Source organism: Gekko japonicus, unplaced genomic scaffold, assembly GCF_001447785.1.
Source record: "Gekko japonicus isolate JY-2015 unplaced genomic scaffold, Gekko_japonicus_V1.1 scaffold2541, whole genome shotgun sequence".
Lineage (NCBI taxonomy): Eukaryota > Metazoa > Chordata > Lepidosauria > Squamata > Gekkonidae > Gekko > Gekko japonicus.
The window spans coordinates 173,744-194,442 of NW_015167131.1; the positions used below are offsets into that span (position 1 = coordinate 173,744).

General features: G+C 41.7%; 1 protein-coding gene across 1 annotated transcript in view; it reads right to left on the reverse strand.

Moving 5' to 3' along the window:
- Positions 1-20,699, reverse strand: part of TRIM44 (tripartite motif containing 44) — a 126,355-nt gene that overhangs the window by 69,278 nt on the left and 36,378 nt on the right. Inside the window, exons 3-4 of the mRNA XM_015413043.1 lie at positions 19,868-20,107; positions 7,022-7,041 (exon numbers count right to left, since the gene is read on the reverse strand). Coding sequence (XP_015268529.1) covers positions 7,022-7,041; positions 19,868-20,107 — 260 coding nt within the window. The remainder of the gene's footprint in view (positions 1-7,021; positions 7,042-19,867; positions 20,108-20,699) is intronic.

The following is a 20,699-nucleotide window of genomic DNA, read 5'->3' on the forward strand; positions in this document are numbered from 1 at the left end:
ATTTTCAGGCACATCAACTGATTCCCACCTCAGCCAGTTCTAATCAAAACAGAGACAAAAGAAGGACAGATGGAGAGACAATGGACAATTACTCCCTAGTGAGAGAGGCAGGCTATTAACTCAGAGTCAATCTGTGTAAGGTGAGTAGATTGGTCCCATTTGTAATTTCAAATTCTGCTGGGATTTTGTTAACAATGTATTATGGTCACGGAGAGAAATATAGTGAACCTAGGACTCTCTTCAAGGCTGCAGTGTTTAAAAGGTGCCTGAAGTTCTTCCTGAGTATTGTTATTAGTAATAATATTCTGCATAATAACGAAGGGCAGGGACAAAAGGTTAAGTACCATTGTTGCCCAACTATGTTAAAGCTACTGGCATGTGGCAAATAGCCTACATTATCACAATACAGCAAAACCAACATACAAGATTGTTATAAAAGGTACAATAATGCTATGCAAAATGTGTCCTTGTTTCATTGAACCCTTGTGGTATGCTTCGCTGCTGATGGAAAATGTACATATCAAAAAAGCTGAAGTAAAGAACATTTTATACAAAAAAAATCTTAATATTTGTGGTGCCCATGCAAATGTTTGTCTCTTCTAAGTGCAGTATTGAGATATTAACACTACAGATGCAATAAAAATATTTTAGTGAGGGAGGAGGTAATAAGCAGAGTTAGATGGAAAGGTTAACGCAGCATTTTAGCAAAGCTTAGATGAAACTCCAGAAAGTGTTCCAACAGGAAATAAAACTGAGTAAAAATGTGATTCCTTTAGGATAGGAAATGAAATCACCAAAAATACAAAACCCTGAAGATTTTACTCTTCCAACATATTCAGGTGTGAAAATATATATGGAGTCCTCTTATATGGATAGCTTTCAGGGATAAGTTTTCTACCAATGGTGGAAATGTGCCAGCTGTAGACGCCATCCACAGCAACAGCTATGGGAAGAACAACATTTTAAACCGGAGTGACCAATTTCTTCTGCAAAGTTAGTCTGGATTCACAATGGGTCAAAGTCCTCCTGTGGCAATGATGTCATCACGACTTTAAGTAGCTTGGCCAGTGATGGTATAATCCTAAACAAGCTAATCAGTTAAAGAAGCTGTTTTAAAGTTATCACAATGCCCGGGGATCTCTTGTCAGGTTTTGGTTAGTCTGTGTTGTCCCTGAACAACTGCTTTCTCCCTTTCACTTCGGTTTATCCTTAAGGTCAACAGGCTCAACTCAATGTACATACATATATACATTAAGTGCTGTTAAGTGCAACCAACTTATGATGATCCCAGGAAAGGCTTTTCAAGACAAGTGAGAAAAAGAGCTGGTATGCCACTGCTATTACCTGCAAAGTATTCCTTGGTGGTCTTCTCTCCAAGGACTGACCCTGCTTAACTTTTGAGATCAGACTAGTTCAGGCTATACCATGCAGTCTTCCTCATTATCTCAGTGTACAAGTTACATAAATTTCAGGGCAACCTGAACTCAAATTCTACAGAGAAGCCCATGAACTTTGAAGTCTCTAGAGCAAAATTCAAAACAGACCTATCTAAATCAACCAACAGGGTTTACCAAATAAAATGTAATCAGTTCAGTCTCTTGCTGTGTAATTTTGATACTGAAATACAGAGTTTTTAACCGTTTGGAAAAAAGAATAATGAAGTGTGCTTCAGGTACCAGTGATGAATATGCATATTATGAAATCCTTGAACAGATAATCAAATCTTTCTGATCATCTACATAGGATTATCTATATGAATCCTGTTCAGAAGGATACTGGGCATATGGATTCTGTAAGGGGTGCAATATAGTTTTCAAACCATCTTCATAACCGACCAGTCAAAAGACAGGATCTCAATAGCAGTCATATGAATGAACATAAATCTAGACATAAAGTCATTCTAGGGCTTCCAAGGCTGACTGATACAAAGCACAAGCAGAGGACCTGACTAACCTTTTCAGCAGACTGCAAGAGTTCAAATACAGCATACTTTTGGAGGAATTTGGGAAAACTCATGAAAAACACTATGATCCCCAGACCTATCAAGCAACAGGAATGCAAAGAAGGATACCGATACCTGCATTGCACTGCCTAGAAAATACTGGTTAAATGTACTCTGCTTCCCAGGCCAACCAAGATACTTAAAAGAAATGGACTGAGAAATGTCTGCTCTCAGCAACCACCTGTTCTTCCATTGGGAGATCAATCCCATGGCTAACATTAATGGCCAGTAGTATGTAGACCAGATGACAGCTCACCAGGTTTTGTGTGTTACCATTGTCATTTTATGCTATAAACCAGAAAGGTAAGGTTCTCACACACAGTCTCTGAGAGCCAATTTAGTGTAGTGTTTAGGAGAGTGGATTCCAATATGGAGGAACCAGGTTTGATTCCCCACTCTTCCACATGCAGTTGCTGGGTGACCTTAGGGAAGCCACAGTTCTTCAAAAGCTCTCTCAGCCCCATCTACCTCACAGGATGTCTGTTGTGGGGAGATGAAGGGAAGGAGATTGTAAGCCGCTCTGTGTAAGCCAAGTGAAGGGCAGGGTATAAATCCAATCTCCTCCAATCGAGAGCCAGTTTGGTGTAGTGGTTAAGTGTGCGGACTCTAAATCTGGGAGAACTGGGTTTGATTCCCCCCTCCTCCACTTGCACCTGCTGATGTGACCTTAGGTCAGTCACAAGCTATGGCACAGCTGTTCCTGAAAGAGCAGTTTGTGTCAGAGTTCTCTCAGCCCCACCCACCTCACAGGGTGTCTGTTGTGGTGAGGGGAAGGGAAAGGAGTTTGTAAGCCGCTCTGAGACTCCAAGTGAAGGGCGGGGTATAAATCCAATCTCTTCTTCTCTTCTTCTTCTCTGACATTTCCAGGTGTTGTGAAGAAACTGAAACTGTATCTCAACCACTGAAGCTGAACCCCACACAAAGCAAAGTTCACCCTATTCCTGTCACTTTGCTGTTAGGAGCTCTACTCTGGTCTAGGTCTTACATCAAAATCCTGCAACCATCCGTAGCCTACAGTGTCATGTAAACTATGATTATTGTCTTTTCCGTTATACTATTTTTAAAAGAAGCTGCTTTCTAATATTATTATTTATGTCTCCTTTGGTGCCACTTCAAAGCCCCATGAACTACTCAATAATAAAAATTGTAGGAGTTCAAATGAAAAGGAAGAGCAACATAAACAAGCTATCGGATACCAACAAACACAGCTAAGCACCTCTGCCTAGAATGTTCTGGACCATTCTCTATCTCAAAACAGTGCCAAAATACCAAGAGCTGGAACTAGGACATCACAACTCATCTATCATCTCCATTCTGCTATCTTAATCTGTTTTCCTTTTTCGTCATTCTGTATACTTCCCAATTGAGCTTACCCCAAAAGCTGAAAATGTCCCCCAAGAACAAGGTAGAGAAGCCCAAGCTTATTAGAGATGATGAGCATGTGCAGAACCCACCTGAGTATTCATTTGGCTGGCAATCTGGAAATCACAAGCATTAGGAATGCCAAGTTTGCATTACTATTAGAACATGTCTTTCCTCCTACAGAGAAAAGTATAAGCCTATGAAAAATACAGCCCATTGGGAGGCAAGGAAGAAGCAGAACAATCCATCCCGCCTGTCAGCCTGCACCAAACTCAATGTCAAAACAGTGGAAGTCACATTGATAGACTTCATAAGGATTGCATCAGGCATTGTCCAAATGAATTCCCCTTTTCCCACTACAGTACTGCAGGCAAATGTATAAAAAGAATTCTACCAGAAAATAAACACAACGAAGCCCAGCATATACTGGGATAACCTTCCCATGAAAGGGTTGGAGGGATCCAGAGAGAAGAAAAATATGCTGTCAAGTTTTGTATATTTATAATAGCTATTCCTTTGGCAATAGCTAAAAACAACAAAACAACATTTGTATGGGAAACAAACTCAAAGTCTCTTACTTCAGGGCATAATAATATGTGAAAGTTAGCCTGCATCTATCCTCCATACTAGGCACCAGCTACTGCTGCAAGTTAAATATTCATACCAGGAAAGTCACTGTTTGGATCCAATAAGACAATTAATATGCATTTATATCCCACCTCTCCATTAAAAATGCTCCAAGCAGTTTGCCATGATATTAAAACACAACTATAACAATATGTTTTTTAAAATGTATAACACTTGTAAACATCAAGGTAAGAGTCTAATTTTAAAAGTCCTTTCTTGATTTTTTTAAAAAGTCAGTTCCCACGTAATGGAGTTCCAAAGTCTAGGAGTGGCCCCCAAGAACGCTCCACCAAATACATTTCTGTAATTGTAGATTTCTACAGCAGTACCTTCTCAGACAATCTCAGAGTTTGGGAAAGTGTATACAGGTGGAGGCAGTCTTTCTGGTACTAACATATTTAAGGATTTAACAGTTAAAAACCGCACTTGGTTCCCAGATTTTTTTTACAGGTTTCAGTACAATGTGGTTGGTACACAACTGGTATTATATGTTCATTGTAGCAATTTCCACTAACATTTGGGCTGCTGCATTCTGAATCTGCTGAAGTCTCCATACCATGTTCAAAAGCAGATCCATGTACACTACTTCACATTAGTCCAAAATGGATGCCACCAATATATGTATGACTGTGGTCAGGTCTCCCTTCTCCGGGAAGTATTATAGCTGGAGAATCAGCCTAAACTGGTAAAAAATACTCCTAGCTACAACTGTCATGTGAGTATCAAGGGTCAGTGAAAAATCTAGGAGCACCCCAGACTGTGAACTGGCTTTTCCAAGGGGAAAACAACCTCCTCCAGATGTATTCCCAGATCAGTTTTAGTCCCAGTCCACAGCACTTCAGTTTTGTTTGGATTAAGTTTTAGTTTGTCTACCTTAAAGCAGTATTTCACTGCCTCTTGACCCCAAAGAAGTATATCCACTACCTCCTTAGAATAAGATGCAAAGAAGAGACAGAGTTGCAGGTCATCAGCATACTGATGAGAACTTACTCCAAATGATCCCTTCCAGATGTTAAACAGCATGGCGTACATGGTGGAGCTTCGTGGAATCCCACAGGTCAAGGGGCAGAATCTTCTAGCACTCCTTTTTGCAATCTACCCTCAAGAAAGGACTGAAACTGCTCCACCAAGAACACACCTCCACCAGGGAGTCCAGAAGGATACAATGGCCGATACTAGTATCAAAATCTGTTAAGAGGTCCAGGAGAACCAACATAGTCACATTCTCTATTAACAGTCTGGCCAAGGAGGCTTTGGAACCATAGTTCATTAAATCTGCCCAGTGAAGTCATAATTAAGCTGTGGTAAGCTATTGTAAGTTAGAATCTGTGAAACCTTACTAAGGCAGCATTTATGTCAACTAATAAAGCAAGAAAAAATCATGCTAGTATCAGAGCTTAAAGATAAAACTTTTATGCCTGTCCAAGAATAGCTGCACTCAGTATGACTTTCTTGAATAAACTTGCTTTTTTGTGTTTTTGATACACATCCTTTCTACCCAGTGGACAAAAAATCTTTGGCTTTTGTTGTGAGAAGAGTGCTACTGTGGGGAAAGTGTTAAATACAAACCTTGTTCTTCAAAAAAAGACTACACTTGCTTGCCCTGTTCTTCTGAATACAAGCTTCAAATGTGGCAAACAAAAAGCACAAATATTTTGGAAAGCCCTGGAGGAAGGACACTTCCAGCATCTGCCTCCAAACCACCATTACATTGTGAGCCTTAGCATCTAACTATCTAGCCTCCAGCATTCAACACCATGCTTTACAGGAACAACGCAAGCATTCCCCCCATCCACATAAGGTAATGAGTGAAACTGAGGTTTTGATACATTGAATTGCGTAATATACTCTCACTATGAAAATCCATGTTAATTAAAATAACCAACCAAACCCTTGGTTGGGGGGCTTTGGTTTCAATGTAAGTGATCTGACATGCAGCTTCTATAGCTAGGGTCCTAAAAACGGAATTCCTGTGCCCCCTTTCATAAAGCACAGTGTCTTAGTAATTTCTTTAAAATGTTAACCCCACCCCTATTGTCATCTCCCTTATATATAAAAGCCGAATGGTGGTGGCACTTCTCTAGAACATTCCACACGCTCTGGAATTGGTTGGCGCCCTGGTGTGTCACTCAGAATCTGTCCCTATCCACTGGCTGCATTGCTTGAGTCTCGCCTCCAACATTCTAAACAGTTTGCTGGTCCTCTCCCCCACATAGCCAATCAGAACACAGAGGTTATTTGCATATGCAGCCTCATTGGCCTCTGCCTCGGAACACAGAAGTCGTTTGCATATGCAACTTGACTGGCTTTTGCCTCTAACATTCTAAACAGTTTGCTGTTCTGAGGTAAAATGTGTCCAATCCCCAGGTGAGGGCTGGAGATCACTCAGAATTACAACTGCTTTCCAGATGGCAGAGATCAGTTCCCCTGGAGAAAATGGTGGGCTCTGTATCCTTATATGCTGCTGAGGTGGCCCCCGTATGACAGCCAATATGACATAGCAGTCAGGGCTTCAGAGCACGGGAGAGGCTGCAGGTGTGTGGGGGGTGGAAAACTGAAGAGTGAGGGGGAAATAAAGGTAGGTTGATGATTGGCTGGGAAGGAGATAGGGTTGCCAACTTCAGGTGGGAAATTCCTGGAGATGTGAGGGATGGAGCCTGGAGAGGGTGAGGTTTCAGGAGGCGTGGGACCTCGGACAGGTACAAAGCCATAGACTCCACCCTTCAAACCAACCATTCCCTTCTGGGGAACCATCGTTGCCAATCTCCAGGTGAGGGCTGGAGATCAATCAAAATTACAACTGTTCTTTAGGTAGCAGAGATCAGTTCCTCTGGAGAAAATGGTGGACTCAGTGTCATTATACCCTGCTGAGGTTGCCACAGCAAATTGACACTGAGTGTCCAAGGCCGGGGCACCCGCCCAGAGCCTCTTTCTAGAGACCATTGTATTTATTTCCACAATGGGCCTTTTTCCTAGTTTTACATAAAACATAGGCTAGAGTAGGGGGAAGGACAAAGGATGTGATCTTACCTGGATTCTTCATCTGTGCTCTGTAAAAGGGGGAAAAGAAGAAAACATTGGCAGCAGCACTGTGAACATTGATTTTCATGCTTAGACTAGGGTGAATAAGTAATATATGACAGGCACATTCAGGGCTTGCTGTCTTATGATGAAAGAGAGCTTCTACTTGGCTAATGGAGGTCATCATCATTACATTTTAAGCTGCAGGCTGCACTTGACCAAGAGGGCACAAGGAACAGCACATTTATTATTATTATTACTGCCTCAAGCCCAGTCTCTCTCCACAAGTGATCATCCCAGGCCTTACCGGTTAAGTACACTTCAGCCCTTCACACCAGATTCTCAGGTCATTCTGGCCAAACCAGAATGGCTTTAAGATGCAATTTGTTGAAGGCAATACCTCCCCATCCCCTACCATAACGACAGGTTGATCCTACCTATCTAGTGACAGTGGCAGATGGTGTATAATTGCATCAGGCCCTAATAGTACCAAGCATTTCATATTATGGTTGTCTGTATGCTATGGTGCTTAAATGACAAATGCTTGCAATCTCGAATGCACTGGGCTGGATCTTCATTTTCTCCATAAGGCATGGGATTTCATGAAGACACACAGGTGTTAAAATACAGTGATAAAAAAGACACTACCCAAATACTCATTAAAACTCCCCAAATTATTGCTGTGTAGAGCATTAAGGACATTTTAGATCACATTGGGAGAAAGGAAAGGGCACTGCAATAATCAGTTCTATGTAAATACCACGATGGGGCTATACATTTTCTCTTCCCCATATTAAAGGGCAATATTAAGCAAGCTTTGACATCTGCTTGCTTTGAATGTCTGATAAGGAGAAGATATAATACTAACATTTGATAAGATTTATTCAACTGGACAACTCAGCTTATCTATGACATTATTAAACAAATATGTGTTTTAACTTCAACAATAGATGCTTTCTTAAATTATTTGCATTATGTAGATAGTTGGTGCTTCCAAAACAAGTTTTAACACTACATGGGCAGCCCCTGATAAACAGGCAACAAGAAATCTCTAGCTCAATGGCAGAGGATGTGCTTCGCATGCAGAAGGTCCCAACTAAATCCCTGACCCCTCCAGCTACAAAAGAATTTCAGAGAAGAGCTACCAGTCATGGCACATGATAAAGGATTAAAGAAACCAAGGGTATGAATTTGCAGAAGGCAACTTTGTATGTTTGAAAGATCCTACTGTAAGTAAATGGGCTGGCATCTCTTCCTATTTTGTAGATATGATGGCATAGTATAGAACTCTCTCCCTGAAAATCCATTGTGCAGAACAAAAAAAGGGTTAACCATATCATAAATGGCAGCAAACATGTATAAGCATGTTATATAAGCATACTGAGAAGTCTTCAAACATGGCACATCCTTATTACCTGAGAATTTAAAGTATTTATGGACTTAAAATTGCCTTTATGAATGCATTTGTTACCTCATTTCTCACACATTAGTGTGCTCCTCTCTGCCTCTTTCCAGAGTTAGTGTTTTACTTGCAATCATTGTTCTATACTTTTACATTTTTTAGCATTGTTCTGTAGCAGAGCATCTGCCAGATTTTCCATTCCACTGTGGGTTTTTAGTATTACATATTAAAAGTTCAGACAGAAGGAGGTACTACTTCACCCCACACATAATCAACGTATGGAATTCCCAACATTAGGCATGATCACCACTTGCTTAAATGGCTTTAAAAGGTCTTAGACAAATTAATGGAGGATAGGTCTATCAATGGCTCTTAGCTAGCAAAGCTAAATAGAACTCAGACAGTATATGGCTTTGATTACTGAGGGATTGCCAAAAATGATGGGGAAGGTGATTTTCACTGATTCTTCCCTCCTGCTCTAACCCCATCCTGCTGATCCTGGGAGTCCCCCTCTTCCCTCGGAGTAGATTTTAAAAGATGCAGCTGGACAGAGGAGGTAAGGAAGCCATCCTCTGTGGACAAAAATCTCTTCTGTCAGTAGGAATTACAGGTGGATCCAAACCTCCATGTAAAACCAGATGCTGGGAACAATTGTCAGGGAAAAGACATCACTTCCATAACCTACTGGTAGGTGCCCAGAGGCATCTAAATGTAAAGAGAATGCTGGATTAGATGGACCTTGTTTGACAGAGAAAAACCCTTACATACTTCTAGTTTCAAACTTCACATGCAGAACAACAGGTATAATAATTACATAGCACCCAATTCTCCAGTCCCACCAACACTCATGGTGGCTCTACAACTCTGAACATTCAAAGGCCGAAACCATTTATAGAGTAATAATAGGGGTTCAAAAATGTAACCATTTTGAATAACGCCACACAACATATCTGCACTTGATGTGTACTACAAACCTCATCCCTTTGCAGGATGATGCAGACACCAAGGCTATATGGATTCTAGGTTACAACATACTAATGTGTGGGGGAGGGTGAAACCTTGAAGAGCTAGCATCCATGGCAGATCTTCAGTAAGTTTTCAGAGTGCTCTGCACTGACAAATGGAGGTCAGAATTAAGAAAACCACAGCAGCAGTCAATTTGATTGATTTTTACTACTTTTCCTTTCAAGATGCCAGGTGAAAGGCTGAGGACTCCAGTAACAGCTTCAGTACACCAGTACAGGGGAACAAATGTGATTTTTCTGGCAGGATCATGGGCAAAGCTGACTCAATTATTTTCACTGGTAATGATGCCTTGTGGACTGGCCAGCTGCCTTTTAAAACTACAGCACCTGTCTCTAATTAATTTTCATATGGCATTGTCTGTAGAATAGCCAGGAGATCCTAAGATTGTCTGGCAGCCAGAAGTTCTAGTTCTTTAGTGTTATGCTCCACTAGGTGGCACGCTATACTTGTTTTTAAGGCAAGAGATGTTTCACAGGTGGTTTGCCATTGCCTACCTCTGCGTCACAACCCTGGTATTCCTTGGAGGTCACCCTTCTAAATACTAGCCAAAGCTGACCCTGCTTAGCTTCCGAGATCTGTCTCTAAGAAGCCTATTTCCAGCATTTTGTTGTATTGGGCTGTTGTATGGCAATAGCAAACATAGATTTACAATAGTTTGGTGTATTAAGACTCAAATGCCATTGGGCAGCTCTGTTGCCTTCATCTATACCCAACCTCAGCTTCCACCAATGGCCACCCAAATGCCTCTGATAACTTTACAAGCAAGGCATGAGAACAACAGCATTTCTTTTTTGTCTCAAGGCAAGGGAGAGAAATGGAAGCTTTCTCTTTGGCTTTCTGTCATGTTCCAGTTTCTAAAATGGGTACGGTTTTCCTGCTAAGTCATTCACAAGCTTAACACTTTGGTCATTTAATACCAGTCATTTAATACTAATCACATATATATTGGCTCCTTGTTTTGACCTCATACTATACTATTGTTTCCTGATTGTGGCACAGTTATATTCTGGACTGTGTTGATCTGTAAAGACCTGATATCACTGATTGGTATCAGGGGACTTTCAAGCACATGCAGTAGCTGTGCTTCATTGGTGAACAGAACATTTGTGTGAGCTTTGTTCTTTTTTTTGGCCCCTTGAAGGGGATCTTTTATTGCTTTTCTATAAACTACAAAGAAAATAGGGAAGGGAATCTGATATCTACGGGAGAAAGGAAAGTTAACGACTGAAAACCCAAGTAGTGAATATCATTACATACGCTTATAAAATGATTAATCTAATCTATTAATAATACAATGAGCTTGAATTTTTAAATCTAGCCAATATTCCCCAAAACCCGATATCAATTACTGTTTAAGGCAATCACAAAAGCATCAAACTAAAAAAGATAAGTGTAGTTTCTTAAAGGTGGAATTCAGAGTTCCTCAGCATCTCATTTCTTGGCTCTTTTGGGGGCCGCAGCCCCCAGCTCTGAATCAGAGTCCTCCTCTGACGCTGAAGAAGAGTTTTCACCGCTTTCTTTATCCTAGTCTTCATCTTTGTCATCTTCTCCGGACCTTCCCAGTTGCTGCTTCAAGAACTCATTTGCTTTCTTAACAGAGTCAATTCTTTCTTTTTTCTCATTTATTCTGAAGAGTAAGCCTTCGGGAACCAACCATTTGTACTGTATGTTGTTTGTTTGTAAAAACAATGTCAAGCCTTTGAATTCCTTCCTCTTCTTTCTAATTTCAAATGGAATGTCTTTTAGTACCCATATGGTGTTACCGTTTATTTTCAGGGGTGTACCTGATGTTGTTTTCAAGATTTGGTCCCTCACAAGTCTTTTTGAGAATCTAACCACTATTTCTCCAGGCAGATTATTTTTCTTAATATATTCCGAATATGATCTATAGACCACATCCATTTCGCTTTGAAGATATTCCATTTTCAAATCTGCCACTGGTGCAAGTAGATCGCCCAGTACTTGTTTTAGATTCTCTCCTTTTGTCTCAGGAACCCCTTGGAATCTCAGGATGAAGTTTGCCTTTTTCATTTGTAGTTGCAAAAGCTGAGATTCGTCAGTAATTCTTCTCTTTTCCAACTCCTGTACATGCTTTTTAACCTTTTTAGATTTGGCATTAACTTCCTTCAGTGTTTCTGCTGTTTGCTCTGTTAATTTCTTAGTTTCATTCAGTTCCAGTTGTTGTGCAGCAAAATTCTGGTTCAAAGTAGTCAATTGCTGTTTGTCATCTGGTCCAGCAGAGGACACAATGATTCAGCTAATAGCTGTGAAAGCTCATTGGTAGCTTCTGGTCTTGGGCTTCTACTTCCTGAAGGAGGCTTAAGCGGTGATGGTTTCTCTTTCTTGCCTCTCTGCCCCGCCATTTTTGAGGATTGTTTACTTTTAGAAAAGTTTGCCAAAGTCTCTGTTTTCCATCAAAACGCTTTGCTGCGCTCTTGTGTGTTTCTTAAATTAGTTCTATAGCTTTTACGCTCAGCGCCCTCTTTTTAAAATGCTCTGCTTGGATATCGCGTCTGGGAGTTCCCTCCCCTGCTCGCTTAAATCAGAGGGGCTTTCTAGCCGAAGCTCGGTGTTTTGCTTTCACCACAACTCACAGTTCATCGTTGGGCCTAAGACACACCTCAAGTATGTGTAAAAACCCCGATCTTCATGCATTTGTCCCGGTCAGCGACTCTAGAACCATACGGTCGCACAGTAGCAGGACCTTCGGGGCGGAGGGAAGCCTCAATTCTCCAGCATCAAGCCGGAAAAGAGGCAATCCCTCAAAAGCCCCCTGGCTAGGAGCCCAAACCCAAGGGGGTAGCGGACAATCACACTCCCTCCTAACCGCTGGCGTTCAGATCGCAACCCTGGGAGCTCACCAGGATCACGTCCGCCATCGTGCCGCCAAAAACCGGAAGTCCCATTTGTGTGAGCTTTGGAGCACCCTCACTTTTAAAGAAGAACCTGCACTTTTAGAAAGAGAAACAAAAGCTGCGGTCAAAGCAAATGGGAGAAGCAAATCACCAGGAGTAGATGGGATTGTTGTAGAATTCGAGCCTGGATTGAGCCTCAGTCCTCTGTTAAACCTTTGTTACTTTAATAGTAATTAGCCTCTACAGTTGAATCTTTGGTTCTGTTTCCCAGGAGGTTTCAGTACTCTGTAGGAGCTGTGGCCTTCTGGTACCGATAACTCTGGACGTGATTTTTTTTGCTTTAGAGGGTGTTTATACATTCCAGAACTTGGTGGTGTGACTATCAGAATCAAAATAGACAGGGAATCTGATATTAGCTTCCTTGACTCTCTTTGACTTTCTGAGAGCTTTCTGACCCCAGAGAAAGAAAGGGGAGCGATTTGGGTCAGTACATTGATTCAGTTCTAGTCAGTTCTAGTTTGTCCTGCGTCACATTCATGATAGTTCTACATGATAGGTACATCAGCAGCTATAGGTCCAAGTAAGATATATACCTCTGGGTTACCTGGCCATTAACAGTTCCATGTGAGACCTTGGTAGCTAGTCCAGAACATTCTGAGTTTTATACAAGTGCACTATTTTAAGAACTGGGTTGAAATATTCTATGTTGAATATTGAAATGCTATGTTGAATACTGAAACTGAAATACTAAAAAGTGTAATCTGCATTAAGAGTATATAACAGAATAATTTGAGCTTTGCTTAAGAACCATTGTCTCTTTCTCTGTACTAGATTTAGTCCCTTGCCAGTTCTCCACTCAACCAATGAAAGAACTCAGGGGAACTGGGGGGGAGTTTCCCAGGAAAAGGACCTAGCCCCAGAATCTCTCAACATGGGTATCAATAGAACTATTTCAAGCCATAGAAATAGAGCCATCAAAACCTTAACAGAATATGCCAACAAATATGGAAAACAAAAAAAAATGGCCCACAGCCTGGAAAGACTCAATATACATCCTAATTCCAAAAAGGAGACATCAAAGACTGCAGCAGTTATTGAACTATTGCACTGATTACTCATATGAGTAAACAATTTGAGATATGCAGATGACACCACATTACTGGCAGAACACAGTAAAGACCAGAAATGGCTACTGATGAAGGTTAAAGCAGAAAGTGCCAAAGCAGGATTATAGCTGAACATCGAGACCAAAATAATGACTACTGAGGAACTGCACAACTTTAGGGCTGATTATGAAGAAATTGAAATTGTTCCAAGATTTTCTATTCCTTGGCTCCATCATCAGCCAAAAGGGAGACAGCAACCAGGAAATCAGAAGGAGACTGAGACTGGGGAGGGCAGCCATGAAGAAGCTAGGAAAGATTCTACTGTAAGAATGTGTCACTGGCGACAAAGAGCAAGGTAATTCATGCTCTAGTAATCCCCGTTACTATGTATGGGTGTGAAAGTTGGACAATGAAAAAAAAAACTGACAGAAAGAAAACTGACATTTGAAATATGGTGTTGAAGGAGTTTTACAGATACTATGGACTGCCAAAAAAGACAAATAAGTGGGTTGTAGAGCAAATCAAGCCTGAACTTTCCCTAGAAGCTATAATGACCAAACTAAGATCACATTATGAGAAGGCAAGAGTCACTGTAAAGGACCATAATGCTAGGAAAAGTTGAAGGCAGCAGGAAAAGAGGAAGACCCACCATGAGATGGATTGTCTCAAAAAAGGGAGCTGTGGCCTTCTGTCTGCAGTACCTGAGCAACGCTGTTAACGATAGGATGCATTGGAGGTCATTAATTCATAGGGCTGCTATAAGTCAGAAGCAACTTGATGGCATTTAACATATACACAGAGACACTTTTTGGAGATAGAAGCTGTCACTTCTCAGCATTCTCCCATTACATCTGCATACTGAACATTACAGGCAGCATTGAACATTACAGAGCAGCCAGGGATAATATTCTAACCCCCTCCCTGGGCAAGAATGATATGGAATCATCACTAATTAATAGAGTCAGTGGGTAGTTCTATGTTTAATATTTAAAGATATTTGGGTAAGATTCAGCTACCATCGTCTCAAATATTTGGTACAGGGAAGAATCCCCTTACCCCAATGACCTACACAGAGAAAGAATTTTATTTCTCAGCAGTGATAGAACCTACAAAACAGAAAGTGAACAAAGGATCCCAAGATACCGACAGTGAAAAGATTTCTATGATCTAAAGAGGAGATCAATAACCTTTCCATCCATCTATCAAAGTCTCTACAGGTCTTTCTGCAAGGCAAGTGAATTAAACAGTGTTGTAGAGACTCAATCTGTGCTCAGAGCACACACACAAAAAGCTACAATTTCAATGCATGTTCTTTCTCGGCCTAGTTTCTTTAAGTCATCACTGGTGCAACTTCCAGGAAGCAACTGAAGTTTCACCCAGGTTAAATTTAGATCTTTGCTCAGGAAGTTAGAAGAAAGTCTTGGAGTAAAAGTGTCCCTGCTTTTCCAAAGCCCATACAGTTAGTTCACTGTTAGAAATAGTTATGCTGATTATTGTTCACTTTCAAGTGCCCATTTTTGTCCCATTCATTATCCTAGTTAGCTTCCAAAATGGCTAAACGTATTCATTTAAGATAAGACTACTGGCTTATTCTTGATAGATTTAGCCTTCTGTGGAGCTGAGTCAATTGTTTGTGTGAAAAAGCAGGTATTGTTCTCATATCAACATTTTCAGTTGTAGCCTTGTACAATTCTCCTACTTTGCTATTCAGAAGTTCTTGACTCTGAATTAAAGGTCTGTACCCCAATGGCAGAGCACCTGCTCTTGCATGCGTAAGGTCATCCGGGCATAATCAAATATAAGAGAAATAATACTAAGGTCTTTTAAAATATTTTCTTTGGTTCTGATTTCTACCTAAGGTGATAGCCATATGAGCAGAGATAGATAGATAGATAGATAGATAGATAGACAGACAGATAGATAGATAGATAGATAGATAGATAGATAGATAGATAGATAGATAGATAGATAGATCATCCGGGCTGTATCAATGACATCTCCAATCTGAAGTTCTCTCAGATAGCAGAATTAGGGAAGACATCTGTCTGATACTGTAAATAGCCACTGTCAATCATGGTAGAGACAGCCGTTTGGTCTGCCTGAGAAACGTATGGGACTCACCAACTTTTAGAGGAAAAGGTAAAATGGCTGCAACGAGAAGTATCACCAAGGAAGCTGGTCCTCATGCCAGACGCTAGTGATTCCAGTTATGGGGAAAGAAGATTTTCAATAACATCACTGACTGCACTTCCTATGTTCATGAGGAGTTATTATTTATTTCTATCAGAGGAAGTAAGCACAGCCTCTCACACTGATGGGTGCTTTGCCATTTGCCCAGAAACTGTTAAGCAGGGTATTAAAGAATCCAAAGCAAAGTTTAAAAACCTTTAGATTTTGACCAAGGAAAAGCTAATAAATGTCAGGGGCACCAGCAGCAAACACCACAACCTTTCCCACAGCTAGGGGGGAACAGGGCCGTTTAAGGAGTCATTCATCTGTCCCACACTGAGAGGAAGGAGGAAAGGCTTAGGTCCATCATGATTCTCGGGGCCCACCACAGCACTCAAGCAGCTAATGGTGGGCAGTCCAAGGACGTGGACATTTAAATTTCTGCCTGCCTTACAGCTCATTGACAAGTGGGAGTAAGTGAGCCATGCCTAGCAGTTGATCCAGACTTCCTCAGACCGGCAGGGGAAAGGGCTTGGTGCCGGGAGAATCATACAGTGCCTCAGAAGATTATATCACCACCTGCCTTGCAGGTCATTGGCTGTGTGAGGAGGAGAAGGAGTGGGCCAGGAATAGCAGCATGCTCAGGCTTCCTGAGACCAAGCCAGGGGGAGCAGTTGGCAACCGGGTCCAGTGACTGGCATGTGGAAACTGCCCTCCACCCAAGGGGGGCCAGAAAGCCTTATGAGCAGAGGTCATTTCGGGGGGAACGCGGGGGAACGCAGTTCCCCCGGGTGAGGTGCAGGGGGCGGGGCACATGACGAAGCCCCACCCCCTGCTTCTGGCCGCCCCACTTCCAGCCCTCATTCAGCCAGGAGGAGGCAGGAGAAGAGGGAGGGTAAGTTGCTTCCTCCCCGCCTCTCCCCACCCCTGCCTGCCTGGGGCCAGGGAGGGCCTTGGCGGGGCTTCCTCGCACTCCCGCTGGCCTTGCAGGTCCACCGCCGGGCCCCTGATGTCAGGGGGTGTGGCATATGCTAATGAGTTATGCTAACGAGTTCCCCTAGCTCTTTTTCTACGAAATGACCCCTGCTTATGAGGCATGCGCTGCCTGCAGGGCTGCATTTAAAAATTGGAGGGACAGGGCTGATGAGGAGATGCCATCCCTTCTTTCCTAACAATGAAACAGAGAAACCAGGGAGAGAGGAGCATGCCTAATCCATTCCCCTCTCACTTCCAAGGCCAAGAGGGCCAGTGGTCCACAGGCTGGTGGGAGGCGAGGGTTGTTTTGGCAAAGATTTGGTTTGGGGTAAAATGTTCCTCAGGATAATGATGCGCATGTCTGAGATGGTGGTGACAGGGTAGAACTCGTAGGCTATAAGCTCCTTTGCTGCTGGTTTTGTTCCTATATGAAGCACCGTGCACACTGACATTACTGTATCAAAAATAACAACTTAGCTACAAGCATACAGAAATTAATCAATGCAATTTTTAAAGATGAGGGAAGTGAGAAATGCATATACTAAAACTAAAATTAATTAGCACAATTTAAAAAGATGAGGATATCATAGCGAGAAATGCATACATTAAAACACAGACATATGGAGAGGGATACAATGTACAGATGTATGCTAATGCCTTGAAGCCAAGATGGAGAAGTTTGTGGTGTTTGTATTAAAAGAGAATACAAATACAGAAGGCATACTAGAAGCTATGTAGAACAGTAAGATCAACAGGCTATTGTTATCCAGAGAAAGGAAGGGTCAACTGAGAGCTCATCACCCAGTTAACAAGAAAACGTACAAGCAGGAATCCACATAATCAACACAGATGGAAAAAGCAGGTCCAAAAAATAACGTAGTACTAAGGGCGTACTATAGCCTCTATTAATGATCTTCAGATTCATACAAGAATGTATGTGTATATGTGGCGTGTTGTCAATATGTGCATGATACTCAGCTGTATTTCCTCCAATGGCAGTGAGTCTGTGGAAGTCCTGAAAAAAATGCTAAGAAAAGGTATCTGGGTAGATGAAGGCCACTGAATTGAAGCACAGACAACACTGATGTGCTACTGGTGAATAATAAAGATGCTTGGGGAATAAGGATTTAGCCTGTTCTGGTGGGGGCAGGGTTGTACACCCTTTAAAGAGCATAACTTGAGGGTGCTACTTTATCCTAGTCTACGGTTAGAGGCTCAGGTCTCCTCCATGGCACATAGAGCCTTTTGTCAGCTGTGTGCTAGCTAAAGTCGTTCCTTGAGAGGTGTGATCCATGTTCTGATCTCATCCAGATAACTGTTCAAAATGCAACAGCTAGGTTGCTGTTGGAGAGAGGATACAGAGATTGTACCATCCCTGTACAGATAGATCTGCCCTGAGTATCCATATGTTATTGGGCACTGTAACGATTCCTTGTTTATATGTGGGTGTGTCTTTAAAAGTTTGGATGCATAGCTGTATGAAAGTCTAGTGTGGTTGAAACAGGCAAGTGGTGTGATTGGTGAGTGACAGAGAGGGGGAGGGGTTTTGGAAGAGATGCTGTGTGGATGATATTTATGTCTGTCAAGAGTGACAGTGAGATGACTGTGGAGAAAGACAGTTAAGTCAGTTAAGTTCTGTCTCTGAGGGAAGGAGACTTATCCCTGTGAAGCAGTTTTGTGTGATATAAGAGTTCTGAGTTAAATATTTGTGTGTGAGAGACATTCAGTTCTGTGTTATAGGAGTTACAAGTGAAAGCTGAGAGTCTAGGGGAAAGTACAGTGAAAAGTGTTACAAAGTTGCTTGAAACCTCCCTGTCAGTAAAGGAGAAGCTTGTGAGAGACACCAAGCATTTGTTCAAACCATTCCCAGTACTGTTTACATTGTTTACCCTCCCATTTATGCTTTCTTTAAATAAATCCTATTTCCTTCAAGTATACCAGCTCAGTAAAGAATCCTTCCTCAGACCACATAGATCCTCAAAAGCTTAAACCTTCTATCCACCTACCCTGTTATTGAAATAGTAAAGCATAAAGGTTTGGAAAGCCTTATAAATTTCCTGGTGGCAGCCGGATTACCCAGTAGAGAAAAACATAAAGAACACTTTTAAAGAGAAACCAGACCTCCCCAAATAAGGGGTCGTCACAGGCACAAATACTAGTACCTATCTTAAAGGCCCAAAATGACTTGTGGCCAGGATACTGGAAGGACTGTCTTCTTCCACACTGTCCAGCCCAACTCTTAAGGTCCTCCTCACAAGCTCTGCTCTCCATGTCTCCCACTGCAAAGGTGAAAGGGTTTTTCCAGCGACGGCATCTTACCTATGGAATCTCCTTCCTCTTGTGGTCTGCCGGGCACCTACCCTACTCTCTTTTAGGTGCCAGGCCCAAAAACTTTTTTTTGCCCAGGCTTTTAATTCAGGGCTTGATCTTTTTACAGTCCGCTTCTAGTTTCAGAACTGTTTTATGATGTTTTTATGTCTTAGCTGGGTTTCAGTGCTGGGTTTTTAACATTATTCTTAAATTTTAATTATTTCTATGATGTTTTATCATGTTTATCAAGCTGACTCAAGCATGTTCCTTGGAGAGGTGGTATCATCTTCTAAATAAATGACCTGGGACATGGCACCCCAATGATGACCTCTCCCATCCCATCCAGCCTGTCAATTAAGGCCATCATCTCAAGCACTAATCTCAGCACTTCCATCCACAGAGGTGATGCAGGCAAAGGAGCTTTTTTATGTTGGCACCCCCACCTGTGGAATGCCTTCTCCCTTTAAGCTCACCTACTCAACTGGCTTTTAAGTGCTAGGCCAAAGTTTTATGCAGCAAAGCTTTCAACTAAACTTCATCCCATTGCCCTGTTTTCTCCCCACTTTTTTGCTGTCACATTAATTTGAAAAGGAAGAGAGATTAAATGTAACTAATTCAACTTAAAAAAAAAAAGTATTACACTATAATCCCTCTACCTTGAATAAAGAAAGGATATAATCAAGAGGTTACAAGGAAGTCTAAATTCTGTCTGTGTGTTCTGATGCACAACATTATACCTTGCTCCTGTAAAAGAACTATAGTTCCCTTTTCAAATGGATGGAGGCTGTTAGCTGTCTGCCCTTTCAAACCACCTAAGTCAATTGGGTATCAAGATAACCACACACAACTCATAATGGGTTATTACTTACAACGCCGCATATCCTTTTGGAAGTCTAGTGGATTTGTGGCCATCTTTAAATGCTGACAAGCAATGAAGGAGACTAAACTTCTGCATCCATCATAAAGCTTTACAGCCCTCCTCTATTAACTGCTTCATATGTTCTTTATTTACCTCAGGTTTCAGCAGGGCTAGCTCATTAAAGGTGTTCAGCTGTCTTGTGAGCTCTGCCATTTCTGTCATCAATTTTGCCATGCGGACATCTATTTCTGCCAGAACCTCTGTTGTGTGAGCAGTGGCCAAGGCTTCCTGAAGATCCACCAGGTGGAGAGCTTTCTCTTCCTCTTCACAAACCAGGCGACGTACCTTGTCAAATTCTTGCTGAATGCACAACTTCATGTCACCCTGAGTCACCTGAGGTAAGAAAGGATGATGGGCTTTTAGAGAATTCCTGGCAATTCTACTAGAGAGCTACTATCTGGAAAAGGGGAAATCTGAAATGTTCCTTAGGGACACAGCATGAAAAAGTACAGTCTGAAAAAACTTTATATAAACATAATGCTTTAGAGTGTTCAAAGAGTTTTACATGTGTTATTTTATCAGTTGCTACAACGGTCCCCTGTAACACTGATCAGTAGGAGAAAGGGCTTTGCCTAAAACCAGCCAGTGACCTCACAGGAAAACAAAGATCTCCCCCACTTCAAGCCTCAGCCACTAGATTGCACTAAGAACAAAAAACTCCTAGGGATTAAATTAAGTTTAGTTAATTTAAAAAAGTATAGTTAACAACACTGAAATGCTGATAATAAAGCCCAAGCAAAAATGCTTGGATCCTGCCTGAAATTTCTCAGTATGGAAGGACTTAAGTCCTTGGAAGCACAACTTCTCGTCCTGCTGTAGTCCTAAATGCTTCCCCAAATGCTGCTCCAATCGGTGGTTGTTGGCAACAACCAAAAAAGGGCTGATCTAAACAGAGGGGGGCTAAAATGAGACAGGAAACAATTGA